This window comes from Petaurus breviceps, unplaced genomic scaffold (genome assembly GCF_028583685.1).
Source record: "Petaurus breviceps papuanus isolate PSGF00001 unplaced genomic scaffold, PetGlider_PUasm1.0 90977, whole genome shotgun sequence".
Classification (NCBI taxonomy): Eukaryota; Metazoa; Chordata; class Mammalia; order Diprotodontia; family Petauridae; genus Petaurus; species Petaurus breviceps.
In genome coordinates this window covers 33,953,121-33,965,351 of record NW_027187391.1, presented here as the reverse complement: position 1 = coordinate 33,965,351, position 12,231 = coordinate 33,953,121, and the positions used below count along the sequence as shown (strand labels likewise).

The window sequence follows — 12,231 nt, the reverse complement described above, 5'->3', positions numbered from 1 at the left end:
CCTGAGGGCTTTAGGCTGGAAGTATAGCTACTCTTAAGGCTCAGAACCTGAGCTCTCTCGATCAGTGTCTGAGGAGAGATGGTGGTAGTGGCATCACTGATATGCCACATGCTGCCTCTCTCTCTCCCTTTCTCTCTCTCTCTCTCTCTCTCTCTCTCTCTCTCTCTCTCTCTCTCTGTCTCTGTCTCTCTGTCTCTCTCTCTCACCCCCTCTTCTTCTCCCTTTCCCTTTCTCTCTCCCTCTCCTGGCACCTTGTTGCTACTGGTTTACCCACCCTCTGAGTGGCAGGTTTCTGACAGTTGGTGGAGATGCCTAGAACCTTCTCCATAGCATTTTCTCCCCTACATGATGGCTGTGATGGTTGGGCTAGTAACAGGTTTTGTGGTCTAGGGAGCACTGCCACTCCTAGAGCTCTTTTGCTTGTCTTCTTCTTGGTGGTATTTGGTCAGCAGTCATCAATAGTGGTGATGAGAAAGGTGGACCTCCTCTACACAATAATTTCTTCCCTGTAGGGGTTGGGTTGAAAACAAACTTGATGGTTTGGGAAATACTGCTATTTCTAAGACTTTTGTGTTCAGAATCCTAGGCTGCTTCCATCAGGGTTTGAGGAGAAAGAATGGTCAAGGTGGTGGTGGTTTAATTTGCATGGCACATACTGCCTCCTTTCTCTCACTCAACATACATTGCTGCTTCAACTAAGTTGGCTTCCTGTTTTGTGTGTGGCAATTGGATGATACTTGGATAAGATGGCTATAACCTTCTCCACTGGAGTTGTTTCTCTGGATGATGGCTGTGATAACTCAGAGAAGAGAAAAAATCAAGAAAGTCCCTGATGTTGTAATGAGTAGTGGATCTTCAGTGACATTGGATTATCAGACCGATGGGCAAAGGGATGTTCTGGAATTTAATAATCTATAATGATACTGATGGAGAAAGAAAAGTTCTTGCTTCTTTTCTAATATTCCCCAAGATACTCAGATATCAAAGGCTATTTATGCAGCATTACAGACATTTAAAGTTCAGACAACAAACCCTGTTATCTCAACAACTCTAAGGTGCATTTGATCAAAGCTTTTCCAGAAATAGAAACCTAAAGTTCAGTTTGAAAGTAACTCCAGACTCTTCATTGCCTAGGTCCATTAGCCCTATTCAATTTGGCAAATATCTAACTCTAAAGTAAGAAATTAGTGACCACTTCAAAGTCCCATTACCAGAGACTTTATTATAGATGAGACTTAAAAGCCAAAAGATAGCAACATATGGAATTTTAGAGTAATTAATGTATAAGCATCATTTTCTATAGTCTCAGATTTGCTGACCCAGGGAAATAAATTTGTGTGGGTGTTAGGGGCCTTTCCAGGGATAAAGTAAGGCAGCAATAGTTCTTGGGAGGCAAATGGAAAACAAAAAGAGGAACCAAGGTGAGGTGACATCATAGCCTACACTCAGTTCTGCATTCTGTAGGAGGTCCTTGACAGTAACAAAAACAATCGGGAAACTGGGAAGAGAATTATTGCTGTATTATAAGGATGATGACATTAAATTTAGCTGGACAGCTTCAGGGTCTAACCCTGAAGCCATTTTCACTTAATAGTTACGTGGACCTCCTCTGCCATCCCTTGTCCCTTTCATATAAATTTTAGAAATATATCTATGACTATAAGAAACAAAAACACAGAGGTTAACTTTGGCCAGGCAATTGCTGTGCATGACAGACAGAGTGCAGAATGCTCCATGGTAGGTGGGCAGAGATTTCTTTGTTCACCCAAGATTGCAAGTCTTTCAATAAGTGCTGTTTCTTAGGTAGCCCAGAACCCATTGATTTTGTGCTTGTGTAAAAGTAGGAAGGTTAGGGAACTATGGAGAAGTTATTTACTTATCATACACATACATTTGGAAGGAACTCAACCCTATTGCTTTAGTGACTTATTATACCTCCCTCTGATTCCACCACCCCTTACCTTCCTTGCTAAGGAAACCAGGCATGTTGGCAATATTTCCAGGAGCTTGAAAGCAGGAGAGAAAGTGAAGCTGAAATGTAAGTCAGAATGCATGTTATTGTATGGATTAACTGGGAAAAAGTAAAATAATTAAATTTATTAACTTATGTGATGAACGTTATACCTTTTTACATCTTTAAACAACTTTTAATCTCCAACATGACCTTTTGCAGCAGTTGATTATTTTTAAATGATTTATCATTGAGCTAATAATATTTGGGGATATATTCTTTAATTCTTCATTGTGTAAACAAACTTGGCACATTGGATATTAAGTGTACTTTTGATGAATAGTCTTTTTCTCTGCAGGCCTTGATTATGTCTCACAGATTTTCAATTAATATTTAATTAGATGAATTCCGAGACCCTTGAAGCATGTTTATGTCCAAGTCTCAGATAATTTGTTAATCTATCATGATGGGCAGGATAGTGAAGTTGTATTTCAGTATTTCATCTCTATTCAGAAATTTTCATAATTCCAGGACAATTTTACTTCTCAGTTCCCAATATATCTATCAGAGTTTATCGTTTTGTCATTGGGGACAAGACCTCCTGGTCCATTGAAATTTTTTTTTTTTAATCTCCAAAACATTTTTTTTTGGAAGAGCTATTTTTACCAGCTGATGAAAAGTCTATGCCTTGTAGACTCTGACCATTGTTTTAGCATAACTTTGAATGGAAAGGTGAATTTTACCTGTAAAAATTGTTGTTTAGTAATAGTCATGTCTGATTCATAGTGACCCCTTTTTGGTGTTTCCTTGGCAAGATACAGGAGTAGTTTGCCATTTCATTTTCCAGCTCATTTTACAGATGAGGAAACTGAGGAAAACATGGTTAAATGACTTGTCCAGGGTCATACAGCTAATAGTGTCTGAGTCTGGATGTAAACTCAGTTCTTCCTGATTCCAGACCCAATACTCTATCCACTGTACCACCTCACTGCCCTATCAGTAAAAATTATCCTTTTCCAAACTTCAGCATTCTTGTCTTTGTATTGTCTTGTATGTGACAAACATTTTTTCCTTCATAATAATGTTTCCTCCGATAGTTTGTCAGCTTTTGGTGTTGCTTTTAATTTTTTACTGAACTTTTCTTTATTCAGAAGTTGTTGATATAACTTCTCTAAACCAATAGACAATATCTCTAACAGTCATTGAAGTGTGTTCTTTAAGACAATACTTCATATTAAGCTCCTGGAGGGCAAAAATTGTTTGTGCATATTTATATCCCTAGAGCCTAGAACAGATATCTTATTTGAGCCACAAAACAATCCTGTGAGGTAAATGCTATTATGATTCCCATTTTACATGTGAGGAAACAGAGACAGATAGAGATTAACTTGCCTACAGCTAGTAAGCGTCTGAGGCCAAAAATTGAACTCAACTCTTGCTGACTCCAGGCCCAGCATTCTATCTACTGAACTACCTTACTGAGTTGAGAATGGTCCATGTTTAAATAGTACTCAAGAACTTTTCCTTAAATAAGATTCAGCCTCATATGTTGGGAAGATTCTTAGACTATTCTGTCCAATCAATCAACAAGCACGAATTCAGTATCTAACATGTGCCAGACAGATGTACTAGATGGTGAAAATACAAAGAAAAAAACGAAAGATTCCAGCCCTCAAGGACTTTATGCTCTATAAAGGAAGATGTGCAAGTAAAAAGGCATTGCAATATGATAGTCTCAGAGCCAGAATCACCTGGGTTCAGATTTGACCTATATAATACTTACTGGCTGTGTGATTCTGAGCAAGTCCTCTAACCTCCTGGTGTTCTGAGTGGTTCTTTAAGACTATACATTGCAGGATGGCTAGGTGGCACACTGAATAGAGCACTGGTCCTGGAGTCAGGAGGACCTGAGTTCAAATTTGGCCTCAGATACTTGACACACTTACTAGCCATGTGACATTGGGCAAGTCACTTAACCCCAATTGCCCTCCAAAAAGAAAAAAAAAAGACTATACATTGCAGAGAAGGTACCAGCCTACTTGGGTTGAGGGAGTTGCCTTACCAAGGAGTTTCTTATACTAGAACAATCACAGTTCCAGTCCCTTTCAGAGACTATATACATATACAAGTACATACATAATAAATACATGATGGTTTGGGGGCAAGAGGCACTAAAAGTAGGTATGAGCACCTGGGAGATTTACGCAGACATAATTAAGTGTATGGAGTGAAAAAAGACTGAAGAATGCCATTTTGTTAGTTACACTACTTCTCATCATCCCATAACTCATGTTTCCATTTTTGTTTTTTTGCCGACGTGCCCAATTTACTACCAGAAGGTGACTCGGGTCTATAGAAGCACGCTAAAGGCAATATGGAAAATCATCTCAAATGGCAAAATATGGTAGTTTCTGTCACTAGGACCCAAGTCAATTCTGGGTAAAAAAAGCTAGCCTTTATATAGCACTTTGAGGTTTGAAAGTGCTTACATATATTATATCTTTTGAGCCTTACTACAACCCTGTGAGTTATGTGCTATCATTCACATTTTAAAACAAGGAAACAGGGTTTAAGTGACTTGCCCAGGATTACATTGCTAGTAAGTGTCTGAAGCAGGATTCAAAAGCTGATCCCTAATTCTAAGTCCAGCACTCTATTCAGTACTTCACCTAGCTGCCATAATAAATGAGACCTACTTTAGATACTGAACAGTCTCTTTCTTGAACTCCTTATTCCCAAATCCTGGTACCTTTTTTCTACTGCCCTTTGACAAATGAAAGCTCCACCTCAACTCTCCTTACACCATGTTGCCTTACCCAGCTCTATCCTCTCTAAAAGCAGGTCAGTGCTCCAAACTACCTTTCCTCTGTTCCTTCCTTCCCCCTTTTTAAAAGATCTGTGACTTTATGCTTCCACTAATGGATCTCAACCTTTCATACCTCAGCAGATGTTTTATAAGTTACTCAAAGAGAAAAAAAAATTATGCCCTGATGGCAATCTTCTGGTGATGAATCTCTATGATCTTAGGCTGGCCTTTGGGTGACAGGATGTGATGAAGGAGATCTTTCACCCTCATACAAAATAGAGAATTCCCCAAATTGCAGAGTCAGATCATTTGAAAAGGGCAGACCTTCCCAGCTAAATAGCCAATGGAAAAAGTCAACATTGGATGTTCATCCATGCTGTGCTTCTCCAGTCTACAAGTCCTCCAGACCTCCCAAAGTCAAACCTTAGTGTCTTCCATGTAGATGAGCCATATTAATTGCTCTAGGTTTATGTCAACTCCCCACTACAAACATATATTAAAAAGTTCACAGATGTCAAGTTAAGAACTTCACCATAAGCTTCCTCTTCTAGGGGATATTTCCATTTTTAACAAACCAAAACAAGTTTCTAGTAGGTAGCATAAATAAGGAGTGATATTTTTGAAGGGATATTTTTGAATAATGTACTTCAGCTCCCATGCAATCCTCAGAATGTCTGATATAAGTAATTTGACATCCTGTTTTTAAAAGTTTGCATATTGGGGCGGCCAGGTAGCACAGCGAGTAAGAGCACCGGCTCCAGTGTTGGGATGACCTGGAGATCGAATCCCGGACTCAGACACTTAGCACCCACCCAGAATCACCTGGCCGTGTAACCTTGAGCAAGTTACCTAACCCCAATTGCTTAGGGGCAGCCAGGTGGCTCAGCGAGTAAGAGCACCAGCTCCAGTGTCGGGATGACCTGGATCAAAGCTGGGCTCAGATACTCAGCACCACACCCAGAAATAACTGGCCGTGTAACCTTGAGCAAGTTACTTAACCTGGATTGCTTTAAAAAAAATAAAAAATAAAAGTTTGCCTATTCCTTCCTACACCAGGAGAATATAAAAAACCATAAATTTACCCAAAAAATGATTTCTTCACTATCATTTTAGTATTTCTTTGGAAATGAGACTACATAAGAACTTAAGGACATTTTAAAAAGCAATTCAGCCCTATGTTCTGTCTTTGACTACTATATATATACCCTGGTCCTCAGATTCAGAAGGCAAGTGATAAGTGTCAAAATATCCTAGTTTTCCTAAATAAAGCCCATGAGTAAAAAAAATGAGTTTAGCTAAATAAGCAAATCAACAAATTTAGCTAAATATTCTAATTTTCTTTCTATTTTCAGCCTTATTTGGAGCATGACAATAATAAAAACATGATAATCATGTGACATTTTTTGGTCTATGAAGCACTTTACTTGAATTTTATTTTTCATTAGATTAGAACTTTATTAGGTAAGTAGGACAGGGATCATCTTTCTCATTTTGTAGATGAGAGAACTGAGAGGCTAAGTAACTTGTCTAAGATCACACAGCAAGTAGTAGAAACAAGATTTATACCAGGACTTCCAATTCCAAATCTTGGGCTCTTTCTATTACATTAGAGACACAGACAGTCAATGAGTCCCATTAATTAGCTCTTTAGTCAACTGAACAATTCCAACCTACTTGATGTCAAGGCTGGGGGAAGGGGAATTACTTTATTTTTGTTTTATGGTGTTTTTCCCCCTAAATTTACCTGCTATAAACTTTAAGGATGCAGTGTGGTGTAGAAGATAGCTAGCTAGCCTTGGAACCATGAAGATGAGGGTTCAAGTACTGTTTTTTATATATACTAGCTATGGGACCCTGGGTAAGTCATTATATCCCCCAGTGCTTTGGGCAACTCTCTTAGATCTGGGGGGTTGGGGGAGTATCTAAAGTTATTTTGAAAAGGAGTATGTGGACTTCACCACACTGCCTGCAAAAGGGAGCCATGATGCAAAAAATGGTTATAAGTTGCAAAGAAGGTACCAACCTCCATTGGTAAAGGCAGCTTCCATATCAGGGAACTTCCTATATGAATGAAATCATGAGGTCAGTACCTAATGATAAGCTTTAAGAGGCAGCCTACAGGTCTAGTAAATATTTGAGTCTGATGAATATCTCCACTCCTATATTTTATGATCTTAAGGAGCTTGATTCTATCTTCTGAAGAAACTTGAAACTTTTAGCTTTTATTCATATAGTAACCTCTCTATCACCTTGATTAATTCCACTTACCTTCTCTCCAGGCTTCACTTTTATGGGGTTTTTTGAATGATGAAAACCCCGAACTGTGTGTGGTATTCCAGGACCACACAAACAGCACTCTCCTTTTTCTTCTGATACCTTTCCTGAAGCTTCCCATCATTGAGTTCATCTTTATGATCAAAGGAAAATGTTGGACTGATGGCAACTTTGAATGATGCCATTCATATTTGTATCTCCCATAGTGTCTAGTGTCTTTATACATACTAGGAGCCTAAAAAATGTTTGTAGAACTTAATTTTAAAATATTTCCCTGGAACTATAACATCTATTTTCAGTGGAAAGATACCCTGAAGCCCCTTCCTGGCCCCTCACTGTACTAAGCTCTTCCTATTTTTCCTTCTCCTCTTAATTAAGCTGTTTTACTAGCTTAGTATTCATTGAGTACATAAGAGAAGATGCTACAATCCTTTAAAGAGGAAAAGATGCTGAGTAGCAACACAACCAGTTAAACAAGTAGGGTCCTATAAAAATGCTTACAGATGTTGGAGTGTAGCAAACAGTAAGGACCAAAAGGTCACAGCTGTAAGAAGCATCCTAAGATGGAGACAAGCATCAGCAACATTCTGTGTTCTCTACAAAACAGTGGAACTTTTATCAATACCTTGATTGCAGCTCTAACGATATGTGGACAACAACTTTTCTCTTCTTTCACATTTAGCTGTCCTTGCCAGCCTGGAAACAACCTCTATTATGGCTCAGCTTTTCTCATTATTCCAGCTCTGGTCCTCCTGATTGCTGGCTATGCTCTGAGCAGTCAAACATGGATGATAACCAAGGAAAGCTGTTGCAGCTCTTCTCCTCATCTGCGCTCTGTGAACTCCCTGCAGCGCAAGCTTGCCTGCCTCACCTTCTTTAGCATCACCGGGAGAGCTCTGGTGGCTCCGCTGACATGGCTGGCAGTGGCTCTGCTGACAGGGACCCACTATGAGTGTGCAGCAAGTGAATATGCCTCAGTGGAACAATATAATGTGTTTAACAATTTCAGTGGCCCTGAACTCCAAGAGATGTTGGCTGAATTTCCGTGCTTCGAACAGATTCCTCCTGACATGCTTATGGTGAGAAATGAAGTGGCTCTTCAACTCAGGTATCAGTCGCAGGTGAGTTTTGTCTCTGTTCCTATTGTCAAACCAACCATCTCATTGGAAACCAGGAAGATTTCTCTTTTCTCTTTTTCATATTGTTTTTAATGCAGAACACAATCTAGCCTCATCTAAAGTAATTATACTCTTATCGTAAGGGGGAAAAAAAGCTTTACTTTAATTTTAAAGTTTTCAGTAAAGGTTATCAGAGTTTCTCCTGTGGAGGTAGAGACAATGTAGCATAATAGATAGGATGCTTGACTTGGATTCCTGAGACCTGGGATTAAATCCCACCTCAGAAATTATGAACTGTGTTATCCTGGACAAGTCACTTAAGGTCTCTGTACCTCAGTATCTCCACATCTACAAAGTGAGGGGATTTGGCCCAGGTAAATCTATGTTCCTGTGAGTTAGTGATCCTAAGATGGTCCTATAATTCTTAAACATAAGAATTAGGACAGTGATGGTGGATATTAAAGAGGTATATTATAGTTTGGCAATTCATTCGAAATAATTTAAAGAGGTTATTCAAGATAATTGGTTCCTCCCTACTTCCTCCATGCTCCTTCTTCTCTCCTTCTCCCCCTTCCATAAAAAGAGGTCTGGATATCTTTGAAAATTATTGAAGTTTAAAAAAAAAATCCCAGTTTCAGATGAGATGGTAATTATTAAGAGAAGCTTTTCTCTTATATTTCTCTAGACTGGTCCTGACCAAAATTAGAATTACAAGGAGATATTTTGAAGAGAAAAATCCAGTGAAACAATGTCAACCTTCTATAAGACTCTAATCATAGGGAAAATAGGATGTTACCTACTAAAATTGGGCAAGATTTCCTTTAGGTGGGCCTCAAAATGAAACTAATGTTTAGAATTTAAGATAAATAATCATTACATTCAATGTATATACATTGGTCTGTGTGTTGGGGAAGATTAGAAAAAATAATAATTAAAAACTTGAAAATTAAATATAAATGTGAATTAAAGTCACAGAGGTCAAAGAAGAGTAAGATATACTAGTATTGGAACTTTTCATGATCATGAAAATTATCAAAATTACCAAAATGATAATTAACTTGAATCCATTTAGAAACTAAACATAATCAATACTTCATTGTAAAAGATATCTCAGAAGTAGCATGGAGAAAGCCATTGAGGGTGTCTATGTGGGCATCTCTTCAACATTTGTAATTCCATATGGGGAAGGTTTTCCCCCCCAACTTGGACTCTTTTCGGTTGTCTCCTAAGTTTGCCAGCAGGGTTGGGGAGAAGGGTCCCCATTTTGCCTTCAGTCTCATTCGGAAATATCTGACATGACTTTTACACCTGTGCTGCTCTTTCTTAGGTCCCTTGGAATGTTTATGATGAATTATTTCCCCCTCCTATAGTGTTATTGAAATGCCCTACCAAGCCAGCTATATACAGATCTATAAGCAGTTATTAAGAGGCTTGCCAATTTCCACCCACTGAACCATCACTCTCTGAGTAATAAGTAGACCTTCCTTACATTTGAGCAATTTGTCTCCTTGCTTCATACAATAATAATAATAACAATCACTTTTTAAATGCCTGCAAAACTAAGATAATAAGAAAATAACCTCATTTTCCCCTTATCCTCATACATGTTAATGAAAACATCATAGACTGCCTCCACATAAAAACCATTTCATGGTCCTTTTGAAGTATGTTTTATACATGTCATAAAACATCCTAATGAATTAATTTGTTTGCAAAGAAGATTCAGTATTTTACATACTTCAGAACCACGACAAGGTTACTACTATCAACAAAAGTCATTTAGGGACATAACATTTTTATTCAAAAATGTTTCTTGTGGTGGTCAAAAATGAATAAGTACATAAATAAAAATATATTATCACTAACAGTTGGTGCCCTAGTTCCAATTGGTCAATATATTATCAGAGATGCAACATATTATCAGTTGGAGCATATTATGTGTCAGGATTTTCCCTTATTATCCACCACCACAATCAAAAAACTGATTGAGTATCTATAGGGTGCATAGTATCATACTGATACCAAAAACCTCAGAGCAAAAAGCTGAGAAACTACCACATAGTATTCTAAGTTATGGTAATTGATGTTTACAACATCTCTCATTTTATGGCTAATAGCTAATAGCTACTCCAGATTCCCTATGGTCAGACTTCATTAACTGAAGACCAAAGTGAAATGAGCCTTTAGCTTCTCATTAGATCAAAGCCTCATATAACATAATAACACCAACATCCATGAAACATTATTGATTTTTGCCTCCATTTTTGAAACCAAGTCCTTGCTATTACCAACCTTGTAGGATTTTCAAATTTGAGATATTTGATCAACTTCATTCCATCCTGATCAACATTTAATTAACTTCCTTATTTTCTTTTAAATAATGCTTTGTAGATGTTGGGCTGGATTTTAATTGCAGTGGCAGCTTTAGTGGCCTTCCTTTCCTCCTGCCTGGCAAGATGCTGTTCCCCACTTACCTCCCTGCAGCATTATTATTGGTCCACTCACATTCGAAATGAGAGGCAACTGTTTGAAGAGGCTGCAGAACAGCACTCCAGAATCCTTATCACGCAACGCATCAAGGAATTGTTTGGTTTCACGCCTGGGAGTGAAGATGTCAGGCAAATTCGGATTCCTTCTTGTCAAGACTGGAAGGACATTTCCAGACCCAGCCTCGTGTGCATTACTGACAATCAGCAAGGTTGCTACAATTTCCTTGGGGAGAGATTAGATGTGAATTTTGAGGAAGGAAAATCAGAAGCTATCGAACTGACATCCTGACTAAAGCATCTTCCATGATGTTGGGCTAATAAAGAATTAATTACTGTCGTGGTGATGATATGAGTAATTCAACCTCTTTATTGCTTTTCCCCTTATCTGAGGTTACTCATTGAAGTCTCTCCCAAGTCGTGCTGTCAAATTGATTTGAGTAACTATTATTCTTGGATTCTGAAAACCTGTTTTCAAGGCCTAGCTCAAATGCTTGCTTGGCTAGTAAGTGTCAAGTAACTTAGCATAAGTGACAAGTCATTTCAGATCCATGAATTTCAGTTCTCTTGTCTATAAAATGGGAATAATGATGTTTAGGCTGCCACTACTCAGGGTCATTGTGAGGAAAGTGCTTTGTAAGCTGTAAAGTACTATAAAAAGGTGGGCTATTATTATCATTCCTATTTCCTATCTGTTAATTATCTTTGAAACTCCCATCTCTCAAGAACCAAGAAAGACAACCCTCTTTATACTAACTGCAAGAGAGAAAAACTCATAAGGAAGCTGAGTCATACTACTTCTCCAAGAAAAAGGATATATTTCATCATCATCATTATTGTTAAATTTGATTAATGTGGCACCTGTATGCTAGGGAGCCTTGTTCTAGGCAGGGTGTACCAAGCTCCCTCACTCCATAAATCTTTTGCTCTGGGCTTCCCTCTAGTGATATGATCTATGATCTTCTGACTCTTGACCAGACCACAGGTTGTACGCTTACCTTCCACATGAGAAACATTCACCTGCTTCCTGCTTCCCTACTTCTACAACTCCTAAAGAGGAGATGCTACTGCCTGACTTCTCACTTGTCTTGCCACCTGTAACCTCTGGCATCTGATGTCTTTGTCTTGTGTTGTTGACTCCTGACATTAGTGTCTGACCTATGTCTTACCTGACTTGGGTCATGAACACATGCATGACTATATCAACTAGCAAATTTGTTCTCTTTCTTCTTTCCCCAGTCTCAATATTTGACAATTGAGCAGTAGAACTGAAAAGTGTAAATTCTGATGTGGCATCTTCTACAGTGAATGTAAAGTCAGCTATTTCAGGCATTAAGATAGACAGGCAAAATGATTGGTAACTTACAATTCCATCAGTTGTGGGTAGTAATTAACATGGGTTAAATTATACATTTTTCATGCATGGTTGCTCCTTTTTATATAACTTTTCTGTCCCTCATACTTCAAGATATCAAACAGAAAATGAAATTTAAGGGGCAGCTAGGTGGCACAGTGAATAGAGCACCATCCCTGGAGTCAGGAGGACCTGAGTTCAAATCCAGCCTTAGAAACTTAACGCTTACTAGTCATGTGACC

The 12,231-nt window shown here is 38.4% G+C and overlaps 1 protein-coding gene across 1 annotated transcript; it reads left to right on the top strand.

Moving 5' to 3' along the window:
* Positions 1-7,594: 7,594 nt before the first annotated feature.
* On the top strand, positions 7,595-11,160 carry CALHM4 (calcium homeostasis modulator family member 4). Its single transcript, XM_069077370.1, has 2 exons — positions 7,595-8,152; positions 10,541-11,160. The coding sequence occupies exons 1-2, from the start codon at positions 7,595-7,597 to the stop codon at positions 10,925-10,927; spliced, it is 945 nt and encodes a 314-aa protein (XP_068933471.1). The 3' UTR covers positions 10,928-11,160.
* Positions 11,161-12,231: the final 1,071 nt, after the last annotated feature.